This window comes from Miniopterus natalensis, chromosome 5 (genome assembly GCF_054644295.1).
Source record: "Miniopterus natalensis isolate mMinNat1 chromosome 5, mMinNat1.hap1, whole genome shotgun sequence".
Taxonomy (NCBI): Eukaryota; Metazoa; Chordata; class Mammalia; order Chiroptera; family Miniopteridae; genus Miniopterus; species Miniopterus natalensis.
In genome coordinates this window covers 34,482,066-34,508,052 of record NC_142085.1, presented here as the reverse complement: position 1 = coordinate 34,508,052, position 25,987 = coordinate 34,482,066, and the positions used below count along the sequence as shown (strand labels likewise).

General features: G+C 37.4%; 1 protein-coding gene across 1 annotated transcript; it reads right to left on the bottom strand.

Moving 5' to 3' along the window:
* Nucleotides 1–1,559: 1,559 nt before the first annotated feature.
* Nucleotides 1,560–25,952, bottom strand: MTO1 (mitochondrial tRNA translation optimization 1). The gene is made up of 12 exons (XM_016205742.2): nt 25,675–25,952; nt 25,330–25,529; nt 25,134–25,251; nt 20,518–20,807; nt 18,439–18,551; nt 18,155–18,345; nt 17,790–17,920; nt 17,077–17,281; nt 16,823–16,994; nt 11,535–11,653; nt 7,721–7,881; nt 1,560–6,215 (listed from the first exon to the last, which is right to left on the bottom strand). Exons 1-12 carry the CDS (start codon nt 25,889–25,891, stop codon nt 6,054–6,056), a joined length of 2,079 nt encoding a protein of 692 aa, XP_016061228.1. The 5' UTR covers nt 25,892–25,952; the 3' UTR covers nt 1,560–6,053.
* Nucleotides 25,953–25,987: the final 35 nt, after the last annotated feature.

The window sequence follows — 25,987 nt, the reverse complement described above, 5'->3', positions numbered from 1 at the left end:
CCTCTCACTGGAACATGGAGTTTCATTAGATTTGAATTTCTGTACTAGAATACAAGTTTTGTTTTCTGCATTATTTGTATTCTAGGTTCCTGAGCCAGCACACACTTGTAAAATTAACTGCAATTTAGTTTCTGCCAAAAGCAGCTGAGACAATAGATATTTACTGAGGCAAGCTAGTGGTTCTCACGGTTGGCTGGACATCAGAATAACCTATGGAGCTTGTTAAACACAGAAGCCAAGACCTTTCCAGGCCAACTGAATTAGAATTGCTTGTGATAAGGCTTGGCCATCTACTTTAATAAGCTCTACTGGGAATTCTGATATCCAATAAGATTTAAGAATCATTGCTCAAGGGCTTGCCAATCATATATTCCTTTATGTTTGTTTTGTTTGTTTTTTACATAACAGCTTATTGATGTGTCATCATACTAGAAAATTCACCCTTTGAAAGTGTACAATTCAATGGTGTTTAGTATCGCCACAGAACTGTGCAACCATCACAATCTGATTTCAGAACATTTTCCTCACCTTAAGAGGTGCTCGCCCAGCTGGCATGGCTCAGTGGTTGAGCACTGACCTATGAACCAGGACATCAGGGTTCGATTCCTGCTCAGGGTACACGCATGGGTTGCGGGATTGATCTCCAGTACGGGGTGTGCAGGAGGCATCAATCGGTGACTCTCTCTGATCGATGTTTCTATCTCTCTCCCTTGCTTTCTTTGAAATCAATAAAAACATTAAAAAAAAAAAAAAAAGTGCTCTTTTTAATGGTAAAGAAGCCACCCAGGACACTCTCTTTACAATTCATTGCGTCAGCTTCACACCAGCCTCAGGCCTAACACTGGGGGGACTGCAATGACCAAAACAGGTTTAAACTAATGAAGATTTAGCTCCTGGGCTTCAGAAGGGAATAAAACAAAACAACGGTTCCTTTGGCAAGGCAGAGGGCAGTGGACAGACATGGTTATTGGGAATACAACTAGCAGTGTTTACTTAATGTCTCCAAATCCTGTTTCCCTTGTCTCTGGAACAGGGAACAGCTTTGTCATGGGCTTAAGTGTAATAATGCATGTAAAAACACTTCACATCTGGCACACAGCAAACATTAAGTGGTAACTACTTTTATAAAATCACTAATGGAAGCACTGTTTTACCTAAGGGATCATGTGATAAATTGCTTTTAGATTTTAATAGGAAAAAATTTTTTCCTGGTCCCCTTGATGAGACGGAACTGTATCATTTCCAGGAAGCTCTGAGCTAGAATTTAACCTTTGAGTATAATCTGCTGTTTCCTCAGTTTATCTTTAATCTTGAATTGTTTTCTTTAAAATGTCTGAACTAGCCTAGCTGGCATGGCTCAGTGTTTGAGCGTCGACCTATGAACCAAGAGGTCACAGTTCTAATTCCCGGTCAGGGCACATGCCCAGGTTGCAGGATCGAGCTCCTCATTGATGTTTCTCTCTCTCCCCCCCTCTCCCTTCCTCTCTGAAATCAATGAAAATATTAAAAAAAAATACAAATAAGCAGGGGATAAATTACCAATAAATAAACAAAAGTTTTGGAGTCTTGAGATACATATACAAATTAATTCACTTGGTGCTTTTAAAAATTATAAAAGAATAATTGTAAAAAACAAAATTTACCATGTTAACCATGTTTAAGTATAGAATGGCATTAAGCACACTCAGTGTTGTGCAACCATCACCACAATCTTCCTCCAAAACACTTCACCTTGCAAAACTGAGACTCTGTACCCACTAAACAGTAAACTTCCCATTCCTCCCTCCCACAATTCCTGGCAACCACCATTCTACGCTAGGTACCTCATATAAATGAAATCATACAGTATTTGTCCTTTTGTGACTGGCTTATTTCACTTAGTTAAATGTCCTCCAAATTCATCCATGTTGTAGTGTGTCAGAATTTCCTTCCTTTAAAGGCTGAAAAATATTCCATTTTATTTATATATTTTGTTAATCCATACATCTGTTGATGGACACTTAGGTTGCTTCCACCTTTTGGCTGTTGTGAATAATGCTGCTATGAACATGACCTGTTCAAGGGTCATTAAGACCCTGACTTCAATCCTTTTGGGTATATAGCTAGGAGTGGAATTGTTGGATCATATAGTAATTCCACTTCTAATTTTTGAGAGAACTGTCATACTGCTTTCTATAGCTGCTGTACTGTTTTACATTTCCACCAATAGTACATAAGGGTTCCACTTTTTCCACAGCCCTGCCAACACTTGTTATTTACTGTTTCATGATAGCCATCCTCATAGGTGTGAGATGGCATTTCATTGTGGTTTTGATTTGCATTTTCAGAATGGCTAGTAACAGTTGAGCATCTTTTCATGTGGTTATTGGCCATTTATATATCTCCTCTGGAGAAATGGCTATTTAAGTCCTTTGCCCGTTTTTTAACTGTTGTTGTTATTATAGGAGTCTTTCATATATTCTAAATATTAACCACTTGTCAGATATATGATTTGCAAATATTTTCTTCCATCCCATGAACTGCCCTTTTACTCTGTTGTGTCTTTCATGTGGCTTTTAAATTAGGAAATACTAAAAAATCTGCTTAAGTAAAATAAATAAATATCATAAAAATAAGCTCAATCTCATATTAGGAGCAGTGCCAGCAGGGACAGTCCATGTAGGGAGGAAATGAAGCTGTAGAGAATGTAAAGACAGAAGAGTCGTGGAGAAAGAGAAAGGAAGACACAAAAGTATGTAGTTCTTCATATTTGTGTCATAAATATTTTTATTCCATTTATTCAGTTAAGTTTTAATTCTGCCATCTTTTACCTTTAGTAGTATTCATTCATTCATTCATTCATTCATTCATTCATTCATTCATTCATTCATTCATTTTCATTCAAAAAGCATGTCTTGAGTGTCTACAACTATGGCATTACCTGCATTCAGGAGGCTTTTATCTTGTTAAGAGGTTAAAGTAAGATAGATATTAAAAATTAAGGTGGAATGAAGTGCAACAGTAGGAGCACTGTGAAGAGGGAGCCTAAAGGGAACGGTTTATCTTCACTCTGTGCCTTCCAGCATAAGCGGTTCTGCCTGCTCTAAATGAACCTCTAGTCACTTTTGGCAGCTTTCCTGGTATTGCTGACCACTTCCCTTGGACAGGGCATTCTTTTCGAAGCTAGTATTTCTGAAGTGGAAAGGCCATGGCTATTCCAATATAGGTTCAAACTCAAAAATGATAATTTTTAAAACACGTAATAATAAAACCCAAACTCTTGGCTACAAAGTAACTTTGTAATTCAAGGCTATGATGGTTTAATTTAGCATAGGTTCCTATCTTCATCCTCCCTCCCTCTCCCTCCCCCAATGATTTTACAAATGCTTAGTCTCCTAGCTGTTTCCTCTTTTTATTTTGGTGTTTCTGTTGAAATGAACTTTATAACTACTAGGCACTGTGGTCTATGGTGGGCAGAAGAAATTACAAGTCTGGCCAACTTCTGTTGGAGGCTGACTATTGTCATTGTTGGGGGATTTCTATGAAATAACTGGACTGAGAAAGGTCGCTTCTTACCTGATCTTTTCCTAGGGCATCCTAGTCAATAGCACTTCTGGCTAGCAGCACCAGTAGATAGACCGTTTTAAAATATTCTCTTAAGTCAGGTAATTTTGTACAAGTTAAAATATTATTTTAAATTGTAGATTTAAAGAAGTTTCACATCCTAAACTAAATGGCAGAACCTATAACAAATGTTTTTCATTGAACATTTTTCAGTGAGAGTTACTACTGTAATGGAGTTGCATTACAAAACTTAAATTTCTTTGTGTAGTGTCACTAGTCCCAAATTACAACTGTCAAGAAACACTCAAAGAATTTAGGAACTTTCCATTTCCTCAAAATAAATTTTTGTTATATGCCACTCAACAAGCACTCCATTCACTGCTTTTATCTTGTATTTAATCAGAAAGAAGAGTTTAAAAACAGTGGTTTCCTTTCTAGTGCTAAATAACTGGCAAAATAGCTTATTTTAAAAAATATATTGTATTATTATAATATACATTGCCTCTGCCCTGAAAACCTATGACTAAAAGGAAAGTTACCATTTTTTGAAATTACTAAATCGTGTATCAAAAAGAATTTATGGGCAGATGCAAGGTGGAGGGGATCAATGGAGAAAAAAAAGGGAGCGCCTGTAATACTTTAAACAATAAAATTTAAAAAAAAAAAAAATTTATTACTGCTAAATGACCCAGCGTTACAAGTACTTTTCTGTTGTTGTTTTGTTAATCCTCACCTGAGGATATTTCTTCCATTGATTTTTTTTTTTTTTTTTTTTTTTTTTTTTAGAGAGAGTGGAAGGGAGAGAGGGGGAAAGAAGGAGAGAGAGATGGAAACAGATTTGAGAGAGACACATGGATTGGTTGCCTCCTGCATGTGCCCCAACCAGGGCCGGGGACTGAATCTGCAACACAGGTTCTACCCTTGACTAGAATCAAACCCACGACCCTTCAGTGCACAGGCTAACACTCTAACCACTGATCCACACAGGTCAGGGCTCAAGTACTTTTTACTTGCTACTGATCTTGACTGCTTTATTGAAAAACTAAAGTTACATGAAACAAACGCATGAAAACTGAGCTATATCCAACTAGTGGCCATATACAACTATAGCAAGATATTTGGCTGCCTCAATCCATAATCAGGCTTAACACCTAGATCTGTAGTCAAAGTGACTTCAGGGTTCTTAGAACTATCTTAGTATCTGCTTTGGCCTGAAGCTGACATTGGAGCGTCTCTAGGCTGATGACAGATCTGAGTTGGCATTTCCAGAGACAAGTAGGGTCCTCTGGCCCACTTGGCTGTTTCCTCCAGTCTCCCCAGAAAGGTCTAGGTGTCTAAGGAGCCAACCAAAGGGCCCAGTTGGCCTTCCCACCCTAATCCTGTGACTATATACGATGGAAGTATTGGAGAGGAAGAGGAATGTCAGCATCATTCTGGTTTTTCTGTCAACTCTGATTTAAAAACAGGGAAACACTAGTCCCCAATTACTATGGATTTGCCTTCGATGTTAAAAAATAGTGGCCATGACAGTTTCATAAAAAAAAATTTTATGATATAAAATAACTACCCTTACTTTATTCTCCCTTCCTTTACTTTATTCTGCCTTAACCAGGTTACCAAGAAGTTTTCTATATTGTGGATGATAGAAAACTATGATGATTTCCAATCCTTCTATTTTATAGGAATTAATGAACATTCATTAATGTTCAAAGACAATTAAATTACTGGTGAGGATTTCCTGCAGAAGTACAGAAATCTTAGAAGTCAACTTCCACCCTCCATACTACATTCCAATATTGGAAATTAGCTGAATGATTCTTAATAATTTTGTGCAATTTCAAATTCTTAGACCCCTAAGAATTTGAGGGCTCTGAAACTGCCTCCTAATCTAGCATAACCACACAGAAGACTGATAACCTTCAAAATAAGTTGTAAGATAAGAATTTTAATTTGGTACATTTAATGGACAAAGTCCTTATGAGTAGGCAAATCTGCAAATGAAGATTTTTTTTTCAGCTTTAGTTTTAGGTCCCTCCTCTCTCCCTTTCACTCTAAGATTTTTAAAATTGATTTCAGAGAGAGAGGAAGAGAAACGGAGAGAGAAACATCGATGTGAGTGAAATATCAATCACCTGCCTCCTGCATGCCCCCTACCAGGGATTGGGGATCGAGCCTGCAACCCGGGTATGTGCCCTCACCAGGAATCGAATCTGCAACCTTTCAGTGCACGGGACATCGTCCAACCAACTGAGCCACACCAGCCAGGGCCACTATATCTCTCTTCAATGAACTTTGCACAAAGTTATATTAATAAGCTCAATGTATTAGAGCACCTGAGAAAAAGAGTATTTTTTCAGATACACAAAAAAAGCACAGTGATATCTGTCTTCTTCGTAAATTAATGACAAAGCCATAATAGCTAATAAGGTTATTTTAACAGGTGTCAAAGAGAAATGCTTATCTTCTACCTACAATCTTACATTGATTAAAAGTCTTCTATGAACAGAAAGCTATAACTGTCTCTCTTCAAGTATGTCTGTATCACCTAAGTATTGATCAGTTTTGGGCAACTCATTCATAGCTGCCTGTCTTTGCTGAGTGGTCTTCACAAATCTGAGCAGATTGACGATGGCAGCAGGTGTCACTCCAGGTATACGACTAGCAGCCCCAATCTATAAATTAAAACCACAAGAAAACCATAAAGTGAGCTATGTCAAATAAAATTTTCGTCCCAGTAACAATTTGTATATTACAGTTTATAAAATATTTTCAAAACTATTAATGTTTTCAAAATAACTCTATAAAGGAAATGTGATTATTATTAATATCTTCGTTTTTTAAAAGAATGGGACAATTGAGGCTTAAAGAAATTAAAATGACTTGTCCAAGATCACACAACTAACAGATGTTAGAATTCCTACTTTTTCTTTTCATTAAACTAATGTAACACCCCCAGCAGTGTGTTAGGCAGCACCCTATAATTAATCTCAATATTTCTGTTATATTTTTACAATGAAATACATGAATATTAACTCTAAGTGCTGCAAACACTAAATAGCCTCATGCCAGTTCAGGTAACTTTTGCCACCAAATAAGTCTGCAGCAAACATTTATCAGAGCTTTATGTTTTTTAGAACTGTGGATAAGGGATTGTGAGCTTGATTATCAGTGCTGTCCAACTGAATTTCTGGGATAATGGAAATTTTCTATAACATTTGCACTGTTACAATGCACTGCCCAACATGGTAGCCACTAACCATATGTATCTACTGAGCACCTCAAATGTGGCTAGTATGACTGAAGAGTTGAATTTTAATTTTTAAAAAATTTTAATTAATGTAAATGGTCTATTTGGCTAGTGGTTATCATCCTGGGCAGTGCAGCCTATGACTATCCATAAAAATATAACTAAAAAACAAACAGTATATACAGAGGTATAAAATTTAAGGCTTGTTTGCCTAGTTTCCATGATGACCACTGCGAAAAACACCATATTATATTGACTGAATCACTCCTTCCTTTGAAAATCATTAAAAAAATTTTTTACAGACCATATTTTTGTTAAATGCTCCTTTTTTGTTATGAACCACTACTAAAAACAACAATAAAACCCCACTGCTCATTAAACTATGAGACACCACCAATTTTTAAGATACAACTCAGTTCAGAGATGTTAAAATGTACATCTTAGAATCAATAAATCCAGCCTATCAGACTTTAAATATTTATTAGAAGTTCAGTACTATGCACTCTAAAGGTTTTTATAGATGTTTACAGATGTGTGCGTGTGTGCGTGAGCATGTGCATGCATGCGCGCGCGCGCACACACACACACTCAGGCTAAAGCATGGGGCGGGGAACCTCTTTGGCTCCGCTCTTTCTCCTAGAAGCTCCCAAGGCCACACTATGGAACCCCTAGAGAGGGATCCGAGTAGTGACTTGAAAATCACTGAATTATTATCAACCGAATTCTTGACTTCTAGTTATTTAAACAGTTTTTCCACCTCTCATAAAAATATATTGACATCTGTTACAGAAAGAGATATTGAAAATAAGAGGTTAAGTTTATGATGAAATAAACCATTAGTTATGTGGCCATGGTAACTCCAGGTTTAAAGAAATTAAAGCACTGGGTCTTAATTTATGACCTGTTCCTATCCATTGCCTGTTTTCTTACCGTCTGTGGGCGACTTAAATGTAGCTTCTCTCGAACTTCATAGGACAAAGACACATCCCTGAGAGTCAAATAATCTAGGTCTTTTGGCAGTTGGAGAGCTTCATCTCGCTGAATGTTCTTTATTTCTTGTTGCTGATAGAGCAATACTAATTCATAAGTGGCTGGTGAACAAAATTAATTATGTTATGATACTCAGGTTATATTAATAAGTTACATTTTTATAGCTTTTTACAATCTATAAAGAGCTTTTGCTACATTATCTCATTCAGCACTTATCTCAACACCATGAGGTAGGTGGAGTATGTGTTCCCTTTTGCAGAGGAGGAAATTAAAGCTAAAACAGAGGGGGTATCTTACATATTAACTACAACATTGTCTGGTAGTTTACTGCATGCCCTTTTCATTTCAGAAATTTGGAAAATTAAGAGAAACTGAGTTTCTTTGCAGTGCAAATTTTGGTGGAACATCTCCCTCAGTAGGCTATAGTTTTGAATTTTAAGTGCTAAAGGCCAGATGTTTCTTTAAGAAAACAGTTCTGAATTATGAACATATAAAACTATAATTTTTAAAAAGTTTAAAGCTTCTTAGATGATAACTCATAATATAAGTAATTTAACTAAGGTTTTATTCAGAAGTAAAATTAGAAAGATAATTCAAAACCATTATTTTGTAATTAAAGCACTCTGTTCTTAGAAATATAAATTCAAAACCTATTTTAAAATGTAAATTGAGGTAGTCATTCTGTCCTGTTCAAGAAAGCAAATCTTCCCTAAGGATTTTGGTAGCACCTGTTTCCATCACTTGACTGGCAGCCAGAAAAATCTCAGCTCTGAGTTTGGCTCTACCGATCAATTACTTTCTAACTATGGGCACATAACCATCTTTCTGGGTCTCAGGTACTTTATTTAGAAAATTTAAAGGCTGACCTAGATGACTTCTGATGGTCTTTATAAAAACATAGGGTATTTGTGAAATGCACAGGCCTTATGGTCAGACAAGCTAGGTTCAAATCCCAGCTCTGCCACTCACCAGTTTTGTTCTTGGGCAAGTTACCATTTATCCGTAAAATTAAGGTAATAATGCTAATACGTATCCTTCACAGGACAGTTGTAAGTATCAAATGAAATAATGCTTGTAAAGGGCTTAATACAACATGGTAATATAATAATTTAGTATGACAAATGGTAATACAGCTTTATGACTCATGAATAGACTCGGCAAGGGATCATGGAATATAAATGAGATACTATATGTTACAATGCACTTATTTAATCTTTCAAGTATGTATGTAGCAAAACATGAGAGATAATACAAAGAATCTGAAATTGATTTCTGCCCTCAAGAAGCTTGTCACCTAGTGGAGGATCTGTGAAGTAATTTGAAAACCACTGATATGTTATAGGTTATATTTTAATCCAGTATGGGGTTTTTTAAATTTTTTTTTTTTAATCCTCACCCACGGATATTTTTTCCATTGCTTTTCAGAGAGAGAGAAACATTAATGTTAGAGGGACACATTGACTGGTTGCCTCCCACACACCCCGACAGGGTTGGGGATAGAGCCTGCAACAGAGGTATGTGCTCTTCGCCAGAACTGAACCCAGGACCCTTCAGTCCAAGGGTCAAAGCGCTAACTACTGAGCCAAACTGGCCAGGGCTCTAGTGTGGTTTCTTTTAAGCCATGTATATAAATTAGAGTCTTTATGTACAAACAAGTTACAGATAATTATTCTGGATTATTCTAACCTGAACCTGGTGATTTATTGGACAAATTAAATTGCAAACTAAGTTTAAAATATAGAATTTAATCACCTTTTTCCAGTGCTAAGAGCCTCAATGTTCAATACAGTAATTTTCATTTAACAGAGAAACCGTGATATTGAAACAAAAGGTCAATATTACTTTTTATACATTAGTATACTACTAGTGTCTAGTCATTTAAAAGAATGATTCTACAGTTTAGATGGGTTTCCTTTTTTTTGCTAGACTCCTGTTAACTTGCATGGTGGGATGGCAGGCAGCACTTGGTTCATCCTATAAATGTAGCTAAAGCATAGCATGGTGGTAGACCTCTCTGGAACTGATAGAAAATGCCACTGCTAGAAGGAATGTGGCATTCTTACCACCTTCGCTGGGCCCCAAGGAGCTTAAAGTCCTTTCCTTATTTGGACAGCGCATCATCATCCAACTTTTCCTACTGTTCTCCCCATCTCATTCTGTTCCCTTTTTCTCCACATAATTTTCCACCCCAGGAAAAAACATCCTCTACCTTATTATCAGTATTTTTATGTTTGAAATGTTTCATAATGAAAACCTTTTTAAAAGTCATCTGTGACTTTGATGGTCAATACACTGATCTACAGTATGGATTTCTTTGCCTGATACAAAATAAGTACCTGTTAATGGTAGACTATTCAAGTATATTGTCAAAGCCAAACACAGTATAACTTTTCTCATTATTAGAACATTATGCACTCCTATGTTCATAGCAGCACTATTTACAATTGCTAAGATCTGGAAACAGCTCAAGTACCCATCAGTAGATGAGTGGATAAAAAAGCTGTGGGACATTTACACCATGGAATACTATGCAGCTATAAAAAAGAAGGATCTCGTACCCATTAGGACAGCATGGTGGACCTGGAGAATATTATGCTAAGCAAAATAAGCCAGTCAGAGAAAGACAAATATTACATGGTATCACTTATATGCGGAATCTAAAGAACAAAATAAATAAACAAACAAGATAGGGTCACAGACATGGAAGCATGACACAGACTGACAGATCTCAGAGGGAAGGCAGGAAGGAGGGTGGGAAGAGATTAACCAAAGAACTTATAAGCATATATGAACAGTCCATGGGCACAGACAATAGACAGGTGAAAGCCTGGGGTAGGGTGGGAGATGGGAGAAGAGGGGCAACGGGGTGGGGGTGGGGGTGGGGGACATCTGTAATACTCTCAACAATAAAATAAATTTTTTTAAAAAAGCCCTACACAGTTTTTCTCAGTGGTTAGAGCATCAGCCTGCAGACTGAGGGTCTTGGGTTCAACTCCGGCCAAGGGCATATACCTCGGTAGACTGGATCCCCACCTGGTTGGGGTGCATGCAGGAGGCAACCAATCAACGTGTCTTTCTCACATCAATGTTTCTCTCTCTCTCTCCCTTCCATTCTCTCTGAAAAAAGCAATGGAAAAAATATTCTTGAGTGAGAATTAAAAAAAAAAATTTATATGGGGAAACTGTAAAAGGGAAGAAGAAAAAAAAATTTTTTTAAATATATTTTTATTGATTTGAGAGAGAGGAAGGGAGAGGGAAAGAGAGATAGAAACATCAATGATGAGTCATTGATTAGCTGCCTCCTGCATGCCCCCTGCTGGGGATAGAGCCTGAAACCTGGGCATATGCCCTGACCAGTTATCAAACCTTGATCTCCTGGATCATAGGTTGATGCTCAACTGTTGAGCTAAACCGGCTGGCCTTTTTTTTTTTTTTTTAAAAAGAAGAGCTTTACAGTAGCAGTTCCTAAACTTGAAATGTGCATACTAATCACATGGGGATCTTGTTAAAATGCAGATGCTCACTCAGTGGGTCTGGGGTGGAGCCTGAGATTCTGCATTCCTAGCCTGTTACAATGCTCCTAGCCTGGGAAGCCCACTTTAAGTAGCACAGAAACTAAGACTATGCTGGTCCTATAGTAATAATGGATCCTCTTAAATAGAGCTCTTAATGGATCTGCTGTCGATTCATAATTTGTACAAATGGAAGAGAGACAGTATATATAGGCATCTTAAGTAAAAGAAGTATTTTCTACCTTCTATTTTCAGTCTTTCAGCTAGCTCTCTACATTGAGTGTACTTCTTCAAGGGCTCTGGAACAGCCTTGGCCAATAAGTCCATGTCAACTTCCTCGTACTTCAGAACATCCAGAGCTCTGCAAATACAGAAAAATTTCATCATCATAAGGGTCCATATCACATAAGACAGATTAAGTACAGGATTCCTTGGAATTAATCATCTCAGAATAAATAATATCAAAAGATACCTAATTTTTTCCAAGGACAGTGAACAAATGCAGCAGCATCTGCAACACAGTAGAACCTCAATGAGATGTATGTGATTCTCCCCAACTCCCTTCCTTTGTCATGAGAAATGAGTTGTTGGTAAAGGTTGCATTGCTATAATCCATTTGTCTTCCTTTGTTGTAAGGAAAAAATATCCTGATAACAAGGGTTCGACTGAATTCCCTAAGAATTTACATCTAAGCCATAGCCATTTAAGCCCATGTTCTGTAAATGAGTCATCCTTTGCATGCTCAGAACCAGCTGAAGGAGGTCTTCTGCTTGCTCCAAGACTGCAAAAATATTCTGCAGTTTCCCTCTCATTTTGTTTGGTTCTCATGAGGCCTCACGGATCTGTACAGTTTCCCTATATTTACTGCCTTAATTCATTTTATTTTTATTCATTATCAAGTCAACAGAAAGTCAGACCTGCCCATCCAGGGGTCCCAAGTATTCCCAGGCCTCCCACCAACCTTCTTTATAGCTCACTCTATTATCAGAGTCATGTGTTATCACGTTTTGCATATGTTTGATTCATCTGTCCCTCAGAAGACCTGCTCTAAGAAAGCCCAGAAATTCTCTCCCCATAAAGAACTGGACACCTAATTACAGAGGCCTCATCAGATAAGCTATACTGAAGCTACAGAACATGAAGCTCCAAAAAGGTAATGGTTATCAATCTTTTCAGAAATTATAGAACATAGTGGAACACACCTCCTAATGACTAACCAAAAAAAGAGTTACCTTAGAATCTAGCAGTATTGTGACCTCAAAGAAAAGTCCTTGACCATCTAACTTATAAAAAAATAATCATTTGTTTACAAGGCTTGGAGTTGTTCTCAGGTCCAAACTTCAATACATGCTTTGAATCAAGCCTAAGCCTCGGAGTACAGAGGACTGGCACAGAAAGGATAAGTTCTCAGACTTCAACAGAAGACAAGAAAACTTCTGAGCTACCTAACACATCATTGGGTTTCCTTATACTCCTGACAGAAAACAAGTGTGCACATGCATTTGTGTATCTCTCTGGTTAAAATGCCTGCTCAAAGTCTGGTTCAACTTGTCAGTGCTCAGCACAAAGACTGGCACGTATACAGTAAAAGCAATCAATGTATTTAGACCAACTTTCTATCTTTTTAGTTTTATATATCTAGGCATTGATAAAGTAAGTTCATTTAGGATATTGAATGTCAACTGTAATCAAAATATAACATTTTTTTTTAAAAAAGGGGGGGGGGAAATTAGAAAGAAGTGAGGCCATTTAGAGAGGCTGAATGCCAGGCTGTGAATATTCTGCTGAAATCAAATTTCAGCAGAACTGGGGCCCTGTTTCCCCCTGAAGGGAAAGACCCAAATTAAAAAGGAAAGCATTTAGCCAAATTTATTTATTTTTTTACCCTCACCCGAGGATATTTTTTCCATTACTTTTCAGAGACAGTAGAAGGGAGGGAGGGAGGGAGAGAAGGAGAGAGAGGGAGAGAGAAACATCAATGTGATAGGGACACATCAATTAGTTGCCTCCTGCATGCACCCTGACTGGGACCGGGGATCAAGCCTGCAACAGAGGTATGTGCCCTTGGCCAGAATTGAACCTGGGACACTTCAGTCCACAGGCTGATGCTCTAACCACTGAGCCAAACCAGCTAGGACGCAAATTATTTAAAAAAAAAATCACTTTAATCATGGGATTTGTTTGGTAAAAATATAAAACTATAGCTTCCTTTTACATATTTTATCATCAATTAGCATTTTAAACTGAGTTGAAAACAATCACTTCCCCTGCTTTCACTATGACCTCAATATATATTAGTCACATTTAATGCAAATTCTAATTCAAATTTTGATAACATAAATTTGATTTTTTACGATATTTGATCAAAACAAAACATGTTATAAATTCTTTGTGCAAAGTTTGAAATAATGTGAACCCTCCTAAATTTAAACAAAACAAGAGCTAGAAAATTGAGTGAATTACAATTATAAACTTTTTATACTACTACCATTTCTTGATGCCACTTAGCTGGTAAACAAATATATCTATCACCCTTATTTGTGAATCAGGCTGTCATTCCTATGAATGAGATCCTCTGATTTGGGTGACTACTATGCAGGTTCTTTAATAATTAGTTACTGTAATTAAAAATCTGCTTAACAGCCAACATCATACTCAATGGGCAAAAACTAAAAGCATTTCCCTTAAGATCAGGAAGAAGACAAGGCTGTCTGCTTTCACCACTCATATTCAATATAGTACTGGAAGTCCTAGCCATAGTGATCAGACAAGAAAAAATATAAGGCATCCAAATTGGAAAGGAGGAACTAAAACTGTCTTTATTCACAGATGATATGATATTGTACATAGAAAACCCTAAAGACTCCACCAAAAAACTGCTAGATTTAATAAATTTAGCAAAGTAGCAGGATACAAAATTAACACCCAGAAATTGATGGAATTTTTATACAGCAATAATGAACCCTCAGAAGGAGAAACTAAAAACACAATCCCATTTACCATTGCAACAAAAATAATAGGATACCTGGGAATAAACTTAACCAAGGAGATAAAAGACTTGTACTCGGAAAACTATAGGACATTGAAAAAGGAAATGAAAACACAAAAAAGTGGAAGCATATACCATGTTCATGGATTGGAAGAATTAACATCATTAAAATGTCCATACTGCCGAGAGCAATCTACAGATTCAATACAAGCCCTATTAAAATACCAACAGCATATTTCACAGATCTAGAACAAATATTCCAAAAATTTATATGGAACCAAAAAAGACCCCGAATAGCCACAACAATCTTGAGGGGAAAAAAACAAAGTTGGAGGGATCACAACACCAGATATCAAACTATACTACAAAGTCACTGTATTCAAAACAGTCTGGTACTGGCACAAGAACAGGCATACAGGCCAATGAAACAGAACACAGACCCCAAAAATCAACCCACACCAATATGGCCAATTAATATTTAACAAAGGAGGTAAGAGCAAACAATAGAGTAAAGATAGTCTCTTCAATAAGTGGTGTTGGAAAATTGAACAGGTATATGCAAAAAAATGAAATTAAACCACCAACTTACACCATAAACAAGAATAAACTCAAAATGGTTAAAAGACGTAAATGTAAGACATGAAACCATAAAAATCCTAGAAGAAAACATAGGCAGTAAAATCTCAGATATCTCACATAGGACTATTTTCACCAATACATCGCCTAGAGCAAGGGAAACAAAGGCAAAAACTAACAAATGGAACTACATCAAAATAAAAAGCTGCAGAGCAAAAGAAACCATCAATAAAATGAAAAGGGAGCCTACTTTATGGGAGAACATATTTGCCAATAATACATCTGATAAGGGTTTAATTTCCAAAAAAAACAAAGAACTCATACACCTCAACCCCAGGAAGACAAACAATCCAATTAAAAAATGGGCAAAGGACCTGAATAGACACTTCTCCAAAGAGGACATACAGATGGCAAACAGACACATGAAGAAATGCTCAAAGTCACTAATCATCAGAGAGATGCAAATTAAAATGACAATGAGGTATCATCTCACACCTGCCAGAATGGCTGCTATCAATAAATCAACAAACAAGTGCCAGTGTGGATGTGGAGAAAAGGGAACCCTAGTACAGTGTTTTTTTTGTTTTTGGGTTTTTTTAAATATGTCTTTATTGATTTCAGAGAGAGAGGAAGGGAAGTGGGGAGAGATAGATAGAAACATCAATGATGAGAGTCACTGACTGGCTGCCTCCTGCATGCCCCCGCACAACCTAGGCACAAGCCCTGGCCGGGAATTGAACCACAATCTCCTAGATCATAAGTCAATGCTCAACCACTGAGCAACACTAGCCAGGCCCCAGTACACTGTTGGTGCATGCAGACTGGTACAGCCACTGTGGAAATCAGTACGGAGGCTCCTCAAAAAATTAAAAGTGGAACTGCCTTTGGACCCAATGATCTCCTTCTAGGAATATATCCTAAGAATCCCAAAACACCATTTAAAAAGAATATATATGAAAGAACCCATATGTTCATAGCAGCACTATTTACAATAGCTAAGATCTGGAAACATTCCAAGTGCCCATTAGTAGTGAGTGGATAAAAAAGCTGTGGTACATTTACACAATGGAATACTGTATGGCTGTAAAAAGAAGGATCTCTTATCCTTTGAGACAACATGGAGGGATCTGGAGACTATTATGCTAAGCAAAATAAGCCAGTTAGAGAAAGACAAATATCACATAACACTTATAAGTGAAATCTAATGAACAAAATAAACTGACAAAATACATCCACAGACATAGAACCATGCAACAGACTGAAGAATCTCAGCGGGAAGGGTGGGGGGCGGGAAGAGATTAACCAAAGAACCATATATGCATAACCCATGGACACAGACAATAGTGTGGTGAAGGCCTGGAGAGGAGGGGGTCACTGGGGAAAAAAAAGGGACATCTGTAATACTTTCAATAATAAAGACAAATTTTTAAAAAATGAATAGGGAGTCTTTCAAGTCTCTATGAAATGATCTCATTTTTCTGTAAATCCTGTAATTTGTAAATTCTGTAATTCATATTAAAAATGCATACCTGATGTTCCTGTGAGAATGTTTTTGGGTGAGATTAACATTTAAATCAGAAGACTGAACAGAGCAGATTGCCCTTCCTAATGTTGGTGGGCCCTACCCCACGTCAAAGGACGAGATAAAACAAAAAGGCTGGCTTTCCCAGAGCAAGAGAGAAGTCCTCCTGCCTGAACGGCCAAAGACATTTGCTTTTCCTGCCTTTAGACTCAAGTAAGACATCGGCTCTTTGTGGGCCTGCCAGCTTTCAGAGCTGTTTCAGACAACTCTATTGGGCCCGGTTCTCAGGCCTTCAGACTTGGACAGGAACTAGGTCACTGACTCTCTGGATCTCCAGCTTGCCAGCTCGCTCTGCACATCTTAGGAAATGCCCTCTCCATAATTACAGAAGCCACCACTTCCTTATAATAAACCATATATATGCTAAAAAAAAAAAAACATACCTGAGAGATACACTTTTACTCATACTTATAGAAGCCTCTGGGATTAACTTTTTCCATTTAGAATTTGAAAATTCAATGGATTTTAGCATAGAAATGCCTTCTTCTAAAGACGACTTCATCCAAGAAGCTCTTTCATATCTTTGTTGGGACACACAGCCAGCTTCCTTATACCCTAGAAGAGGGCAGGAGAGAACACAATGAGAGACGTCTGAAGGAAGAGTAAAATCTGGTTGGCAGACTCAGTGAAGAGTTACCTCGGAACGTGAGGCGGGTGTCGGCATTATCAGGGCGCAGTGACAAACGGAACTCGGCTCGGCTGGTAAACATTCGGTATGGTTCGTTGGTGCCCAGTGTGGTGAGGTCATCAATCAAGACTCCTATGTAGCCTTCTGTACGGCTAACGACAAAAGGAGGTTTTTGTCTGACCCGAAGACTTGCATTGATTCCAGCTATCACACCCTACAAGAGGACTGAAATGTTTAAAAGGCCATTATGAACTGAACAAAGAGCTATCCTATTCAGAACACTACCTGGGAAAAGCATGGGGTAGTAAGAAAGCAGGCACTACCCAGAAGGGATAGACTAGAGGTAGAAAATCTGAACCTTATACAAAAACAATATGGGTAATGTACCACTTTACAACACTATGGTTCATTGTTTTCAAAATACATCCCTAAAAACTTTTCTAGCCTTTTTCCACTTACAAATAAAAATAATATAACTTCTCACTTAAAAGGAATAATATATGATCATTTTTCAATAGTTATTTTAAAAGAGTATTAAGCCACAAGTGTTTTTAAAATCCTATTGTATACAGTAGCCATCTTCATATACCCTGAAAACAGAACTGTCTTCTATTAGATATGAGTTGTACCGAAGATCTATGTAATTATCATAACAGACATTAGGAGGAACACTGACTAAATAGTCCCTTTCTGTTTACATTAATATTTGAACAAACTCTTACTTGAGCTGCAGCTTCCTCATAACCAGTAGTGCCATTTATCTGTCCAGCAAAGAAGAGCCGTTGCACCAAATGAGTCTCTAGAGAAGGAGTGATCTGACGGGGGTCTAAGTAATCATACTGAACACCATAGCCTGATCAAAGAATAAATGGTACAAAATAAGTAAAAACAGAGCTGGATTTGCCTCAGTGTAGAGATCCAAATAATATCATTAAATGCTCTTCAAAAAGGAAGACTATTTTAAATGCACAGATGTTGGGTTTTGTCTTCTAAGGCTATAAGCAACCATGAATGTAGCTAAGATCTCCACACTGTCTGCTAACGCAATGCTGAGCTCCTACTAAAGGGCAGCTGTGATTCTCTTTACCTGGCTGGATCATTTTGGCTTTCTCCAAGCCTCTGATACATGTAATCATTTTCTCTTGTAATTCAGCTGGTAGCGTCACAGATAACCCTTGGGGGTAGATGAGGTCAGAATCTATTCCTTCAGGTTCCAACCAAACCTGATGTATACGGTTTGGAAAACGCAAAACCTTTGATTCAATGGAAGGACAGTATCTAAAACAGGACATTGAAATAAAAAAATGAAACAAACAAAAGAGGGTTGGCATCATTCCTTAAAGTAACTGAGCAGTGATACTTTGTCCTTACCTGGGTCCTCTTGTAGTTTCCTTGATGTGACTATTAAGGTGCAGGTTCTCAAGGACAATCTCATCCACTTTAGGATTGGTGTGAGTCAAATAACATGGCAGCTGATCTTCTGGCTAGAACAGATGAATTAGTTATAACACTTTTGCTTCTCTACTAGTTTCCCTCTTATGCAAATAATTGCACACATAATATGCACTTACTTTTCTAGATATTAAATCTATGCATACTGCCAAGTACTACTTATGAAATATTCTTGCCAAAAACAACCCAAAAGATGAACATAAATTTAAGCAAGCTTCTAGATTTACCAGTTTACAGGAAATACAGAGGATAGAGAAGCATGCTTAAGGTACCAGAGGGATGAAATCAGACAAATCTAGAATGTTGAATCTAGAGAATAAATGACTATTTCTTCCACACATAAATGTCAAAAAAAAAAAAGATATTATAAGGCATAGTATCCAATGCAATGTATGAACCTTATTTGGTTGCTGGTTCAAATAAAACAACTATACAGAAACATTTAAAATAAACTGTAAACATTTTAAATAAACACTTTAAAACAATGGTAAAAAACAACCAAGGAAAACTAAACACTGAATATTGGATGATGTTAAGAAATTATGTTTTGCTGGGTGTGGTAATGGTATTGTGGTTAATTTTTGCAGTTTTTATCTGTTAAAGACATATACCAATGTATTTATAAATGAAATGATATGATGTCTGGGATTGCTGCTTAAACTCAGTATGAAGAAAGTGATGAGGCCCTAGCCAGTTTTGCTCAGTGGTCAGAGCATTGGCCCATGGACTGAAGGGTCCTGGGTTCAATTCCAGCCAAGGGCATGTACCTCGGTTGCAGGCTCCATCCCTGGCCCCGGTCGGAGCATGTGCAGGAGGCAACCAATTGATGTCCCCCCCTTCCCCCTTCTACTCTCTCTGAAAAGCGATGGAAAAAATACCCTCAGGTAACAATTAAAAAAAAAAAGTGTTGAGGAAAGAGAAAACAAGAATGCCAAAAGAAGTTATTTGTTGAAGCTGGGTGATAGACACACAGAGACTCATTATACTATTTCTTCTACTTTCTGTAAACTTAAAATTTTATAATAAAAGTTTAAAAATACACATACCAAGAAAGTATCATCACAATTCACATTTTCCCAAAGCAACAATATAAAAGTGGCTTTTCAAAAAAAACTATTTTAAGCTATTCATTAGGATAACACTCACAAGAAACTAGGACCGTCAATTATTAGTCCTCACTTCTAAAAACACAATATGCTTTTTTTTAATATTCAAAAGATAAACCAAAGTAACCTGTACTCAAAAAATGTCAGTATCATGAAAGACTGAAGAACTGTTTCAGATTAAAGAGAAATGATAATTAAATGCAATATATGATCCTAGACTGAAGAACAAAAAAAGTTTGCTATAAAAGACAGTTAGGAAAATTAGCAAAATCTGACTGGACTGTATATTAGATAACACTATTATATCAATGTGAAATTCCCCAAATTTCATCGCTGCATTGAGGTTACATAGGAGGATGTTTTTGTGCTTAGTTGAGATATAGACGGAAGTATTTAGGGGCAAAAGGTCATGATCTTTGCAACTTGCTCTCAAATGTTTCAGAAAAAAAGGAAGAGTAAGAATAAATGTGTATATAGTACTACTGTGTTATACTATATTATATATATCTAGAGAAAGATATAAATATAAAATATTAGCAATGAGTAAATTTCAATGGTTTATAGGAGATTGGTTTGTCTTGCAACTTTTCTGTAGGTCTGAGATTATTTCAAAAAGTTTAAATAGGTGAAGTTATTGAAGTAATGAAATTTAAAAACATATGGGGGAAATGGCCCAGTCAAATCAGCTAATCTTTTTAAGGTCATTTTTTTGCACCCTGAGTAATAGTGACATAAAGTGAGAGAGACAGACAGACAGACAGAGAGAGAACGAGGGAGCAGGAGGAGGAGAAAAGGAAAGAAGGAAGGGAGGGAGGAAGGAAGGATTAGGCTATAGCCTGCTGTGAATAGTAAATATTTAGCTGTAAAGCCAGATTTTCATAAATTATCTTACCTTGATCCACACTGTTTCATTAATAAAGCTGAATGGTATGGATGGATTATCTGGTGTCTGCTTGTTTAGAATGCTGAAATTAATGGACTCTTTGGCAATTCGGGGTGGAGTTCCAGTCTTCAATCTTCCCACCACAAACCCCAACTTCTCTAGAGTCTGAGCCAACCCTATGGAAGGCTGATCCCCTAAACGTCCTGCTGGATGCATCTCCAACCCAATTACAATCACGCCTCTCAGAAATGTCCCAGTAGTCAGAATCACGCTGTCTGCATATACTTTGCTTCCATCCACTAAAGGATAGGAAAGAGTAAAAATCATGTTCTAATTGTTACCATGGATCAAATTGGAATGTGACTATCTTACATTAGAACTACAGAAAAACTTTACATTTAGAAACTTGAGAAATAATTTTAAATGAGTAAAAAGGCTGTATGGTATCAATCTCTAGAATCCAAGAAAGCTGGGAGGTAGAACATAATGTGCTACCACCAATTCACATGTTCCTAAAATTATACCAGCACTGAAAATGATTAAATCAGTTGATTTTAAAAATTAATTAATGTTAGATTTCTGGTTAAATCTGATAGACTACCTCATATAATTCCTCTCCCTCTTGAAACTCCAAGAAAATTAAATAAAGGGGCCACAAAGATATAAGACCACAAGAACAATGAATGGGAGAAAACATGTCAAAAGATGAGACATTTCAAAATATTTTTGGAAAACAAACAATGGCTGGAGGAGTGATAATTAATCTAGCAAAGGGCAGAAGGCTAGAAATCAAGAATCTGAAGAGAATACACCAATAGGGAAAAACTAATTTGCTCTACAAAGGCCCAGAAACTGGAGAACTGAGGAATGTAGGAATGAAGCTTGGGGCTGAAATTAAGAGAACTAGTTAAAATCTACACATAAAGGTTTATATCTGCAGACAGATTTCCTTACAGGAAAGTTTAGGTTTATTCTTCGGGTGATGGGGAGTTACTGGGTAATGGGTACAGAGTTTCAATTTAGGATGAGAAAGTTAGCAAAATGGACAGTGGTGACAGTTGTACAACACTGTGGATGTACTTAATGGCACTGAATTGTACACTTAAAACTGGTTAAAATGGCAAGTTTTATACTATGTACACTTTACTAAAATAAAAATTGTATTATTGAGCTTATAAAATACAGACAGGGTAAAAAAACAGCATTTAAAGATACAAAATTAAGTAACAAAAGCATAAATAATTTAAAGGTATAAAAGTGTACACAAATAAAAACAATATAGTCATTAAATCTGAAGAGGAAAGGAGGCAGAAGAGAGAAAAGGAAATGAAAATAAAACTAATTTAGTAACTGTTCATAGAGGGAAGTCAATAAACATTGACAGAAGAGAAAGAAGATTAAGCATACTATATAAAATCACAATTATTAAAATAATCACTAGAACAAAAAATACAAGCTTTTAAAAAAGAAACATAGCTCCTAAATGCAAAGCAAAACAGACTGAGTGGTTAAAAAAAAAAGTAAAGAACTGTGTGTATAATATGTTGCTGTGTCTCTCACACACACACACACACACACACGCATACTTGAAGATACATATATATATATATACACAGATAGAAAGACTACACAAGAAAGTAGGAATGCTCCTGAAGAAGAAAACTGACTGGCTGGGGACAAGATGCCAGAGAGACCACTTTTTCACTCCATATTCTTTTGTCCCCTTTAAACTATTTATCATGTATATGTATTTCCTATTTAAAAAAACACTAATAAATCTACAGTAAAAATTAGTTTTATAATAGGAAATTAAGTCAAGATCTGTATTTTAAATGATGAGTTTCTCCAGCACAGTTCCTCTCACCATTTTGTTTCCAGAATGCTAGCAGGCATTCTGAGAACTAACAGACATCGACATTTGGGAGTTCCCCAACAAAAAGGCCAGTTCAGTCCCTAATCACCAGAGAATGAGCCAAGCAATAACATTAACTGTGAACTCACAAATCTTCCAACCACTGTTTTAGTGCCTCCTTTTTAAAAATCTCAACAGACAACCAAAGTTCCCTAGACACTTAAAAAAAGTTGTGTACATGAAAGTAAGTAGCCCAAATAAGCAGAATAAAGAAATCTGAAGAAAATACATAAATCAGAAGGAAACTTCAAAAATTGATCATTAAAATCTTTATATAGCCCGGCCAGGTGTGGCTCAGTGGTTGAGCGTCAACCTAGGATCCAGGAGATTGGGGTTCGATTCCTGGTCAGGGCACATGCCCGGGTTGCGGGCTCAATCCCCAGTCAGGGGCGTGCAGGAGGCAGCCGATCCCTGACTCTCTCATCATGGATGTTTCTCTCCCTCTCCTTTCCTCTCTATGAAATCAATAAAGATATATTTAAAAAAATAAAATAAAAAAATCTTTATATAGATTACAGAAGATGTCTAATTCAGAAACCAAGAACAAGATGCTAAAAAAAAACAAAACAATCAGCCCTGGCTGGGAAGCTCAGTTGGTTAGAGCATCATCCTGATACGCCAAGTTTCTCTCTCTCTCTCTCTCATTAACAAATAAAAAAGTAAAACAAATAAATAAAAATAAAAAAGAAACAACCAGAAAAAAAAAGACAGTGTATAGAAATGAAAATATAAATTTTAAAAATTCGTTACAAGGATTCGGACAATAACATTAAGGAAGTCTCCTAAGAAAGTATGGCAAAATGGCCTGGCCGGCGTGGCTCAGTGGTTAGCATCTACCTATGATCCAGGAGAACTCAGTTCGATGCCCTGGTTGCCGGCTCACTCCTGGGGACAGTGCAGGAGGAAGCCAATCAATTACTCTCATCATTGACGTTTCTATCTCTCACTCTCCCTTCCTCTCTCTGAAATCAATAAAGGCATTTAAAAAAAAAAAGTGTGGCAAAATGACAAAATATAAAAAATGGAAGAAACCTAGAAGACCAATCCACAAAGGGATAAGGAGTTACAGAAAAAGAGCATGGAGAAATAATAGAAAGAAATATCCCAGAAATCAAGGTCAGATTTCGCGTTTAGGGAGAATACCTAGTACTCCACACCACAATGAATGAATAAAGAACACACCGAGGGATATCATTTTAAAATTTCAGAACACCAGCCCGGCCGGGTGTGGCTCAGCGGTTGAGCGTGGACCTAGGATCCAGGCAATCGGGGTTCGATTGCCGGTCAGGGCACATGCCCGGGTTGCGGGCTCGATCAATGACTCATCATTGATGTTTCTATCTCTCTCTCCCCTCCTTTCCTCTCTCTGAAATCAATAAAGATATATTTAAAAAAAAAAAAAAAATTTCAGAACACCAGAGACACGTACAAAAACCTAGAAGCTTTCAGAAAGGGGGGTAAAAATCATGTACAAAATAATTTAAGTCAATATGTACTGAGCTTCTTCACAACAAAACCGGAAGCCAGAAAATCGGGGAGCAAGACTGTCAAAATTCTCAGGAAAAAAGATTTAAACTAGAATTCTATTCTCAGCCAAACTAAGAGTCAAGTCTAAGGGGAGAATAATACATGTGTAGATATACAAGGACTCAAAAACCTACATGAGTCTTTTCTTAGGAAGCTACTGGAAGATGTGCTCTAGCAAAACAGGGTAGTAAGAAAGAGACAGACTGAAGTCCCAGGAAACAAGGGATGATGCAACACAGCAAAGTAGTGAAAGGAAGTCTCAAAATGACATCTGTGTAGAAGGCCTAGACAGCAATTGTCCTGATTATAGTAGATGAGTTGTGGAGGATTGTGGAAGTTGGTATTTCTGGAAGGGAAGCATCAAAGAAAACAATGGAATTGATAGATTATTTGAGCATTGAGAAAATGATCGTGTTTTTTTCCTGATGAAAAAGTTGAATAGGTACACAGGTAAAATAAGAAAATAAAAAATAAAGCAATTATTAACCCAAGGCAAAACAAAGAGGTATATGAAAGAAAACAAACAATACACTACTTGGATCTATAATGAACAATATTTAAATAATCACAATAATGTAAATATTATCAACCAAAATTTATGGTATAATTATATAGAAGGGTAGAGGGAAGGAAAGGAGGGGAGTAAAGAGAGCCACCATTAAAAAGTTAACAGATACTAGACTGATAATTTAGGGAGTGAAAATATAAGCATATTGTTGAGAAATATATGAGTATAGATCAGAAGTGACAGCTTAGAAAACTGAACTATTAGGTTTATAGAGGGGATACAGAAGTAATTATCTATACAAACTTTTAAATTGTTTGATTTTTATAAAAATTAAGTGTATGTGTTATTTTGATTAAAAAATTAATACAAAACTCTTAAATAAAAAACATAAAACAATCTTATAAAACATAAGCTTAAAAAATTTAAGGTCAGAGCTAGGAAAATTAAAAAGTACAACAGAAAAACCAAGAGAAAAAAGACACTTACGCAGGCTAAAGTCCTACACATGGTACAGATGAGCCCAGAATTTGACTAAGCTGCACAAAGGCCAGAATGAAAGAATTATGATTTTTTTATACAATTTCCTAGAATAAGTAAAACATCTCCATACTCTGCTCTAAAATAAATTTGCTTACATGGAGTCTGATACTGCTATTATCAACTATAACTAGCACATACCCAAAACAACACCACTGACGCGGCATTTCCCAGTGTGCTCAGGTTCTGGTTCTGTAAGAATAAGATCTTCTACAGCTCCCTCCTGAACGGTCAGCAGTGGTGTATTTAGAATTTCTTTCTGTCAAAACGGAACGCAAGTTGAAACAACAGTTAAAGGATCACTACACTCTCTCTTGTCTCCGTACCCTATTCTTACCTGCATGTTCTGTTTATAGAGTTTCCTATCAATTTGAGCTCTCAGACCCCAAACTGCTGGTCCCTTACGCCGGTTTAATACTTTGTAGTGTACACCAGACTGGTCACAGATTCGGGAACACAGGCCGTCCAAAGCATCGACCTCCCTCATTAAATGCCCCTTTCCGATGCCACCAAAGGAAGGATTACAGGACATCTGACCTAAAGAAAACAGACAAACTAAACATATGAGCACCTTGCCTTGGGAGAGGGAATAGATTGCCCCCATCTGGCACTGGGTGGGGGAGAAGGGGATTAGTCGCAACTTGCGCCCTACGCGAAGCTCCACACCAGCCGCGCTCCTCACCGATCGTGTCCACGCGGTGCGTGAGCAGCAGAGTCCGCGAGCCGCAGCGCGCGGCAGCGGCCGCAGCCTCCGTCCCCGCGTGTCCTCCACCGATGACTATCACGTCGAAGTGCGGCGTCCCGGGCGCAGCGCTGTCACCGCTGAGCCGGGCCACAGGAAGGTGCTGTTTGGTGAGGGAAGCCGCGATCCAGCGACCACAACCTCGGAGGGAGAACATGGTTGGAGAAAGGCGGAGTCTGTCTGCCTCTAAACCTGACACAAGCGGGGCGCAAACGTGAGGACACCGGAGTCAACTTCAGGGCGCCGCCACCTT

What these genes read in the sequence shown, in the direction of transcription:
- MTO1 (XM_016205742.2), bottom strand. Translation starts at nt 25,891, where the DNA reads ATGTTCTCCCTCCGAGGTTGTGGTCGCTGGATCGCGGCTTCCCTCACC. An exon ending in TCTATAAACAGAACATGCAG is followed by an intron (nt 25,252 to 25,329) that starts GTAAGAATAGGG and finishes CCGTTTTGACAG; the next exon opens with AAAGAAATTCTAAATACACC. An exon ending in ATGAAACAGTGTGGATCAAG is followed by an intron (nt 18,552 to 20,517) that starts GTAAGATAATTT and finishes CATCTGTTCTAG; the next exon opens with CCAGAAGATCAGCTGCCATG.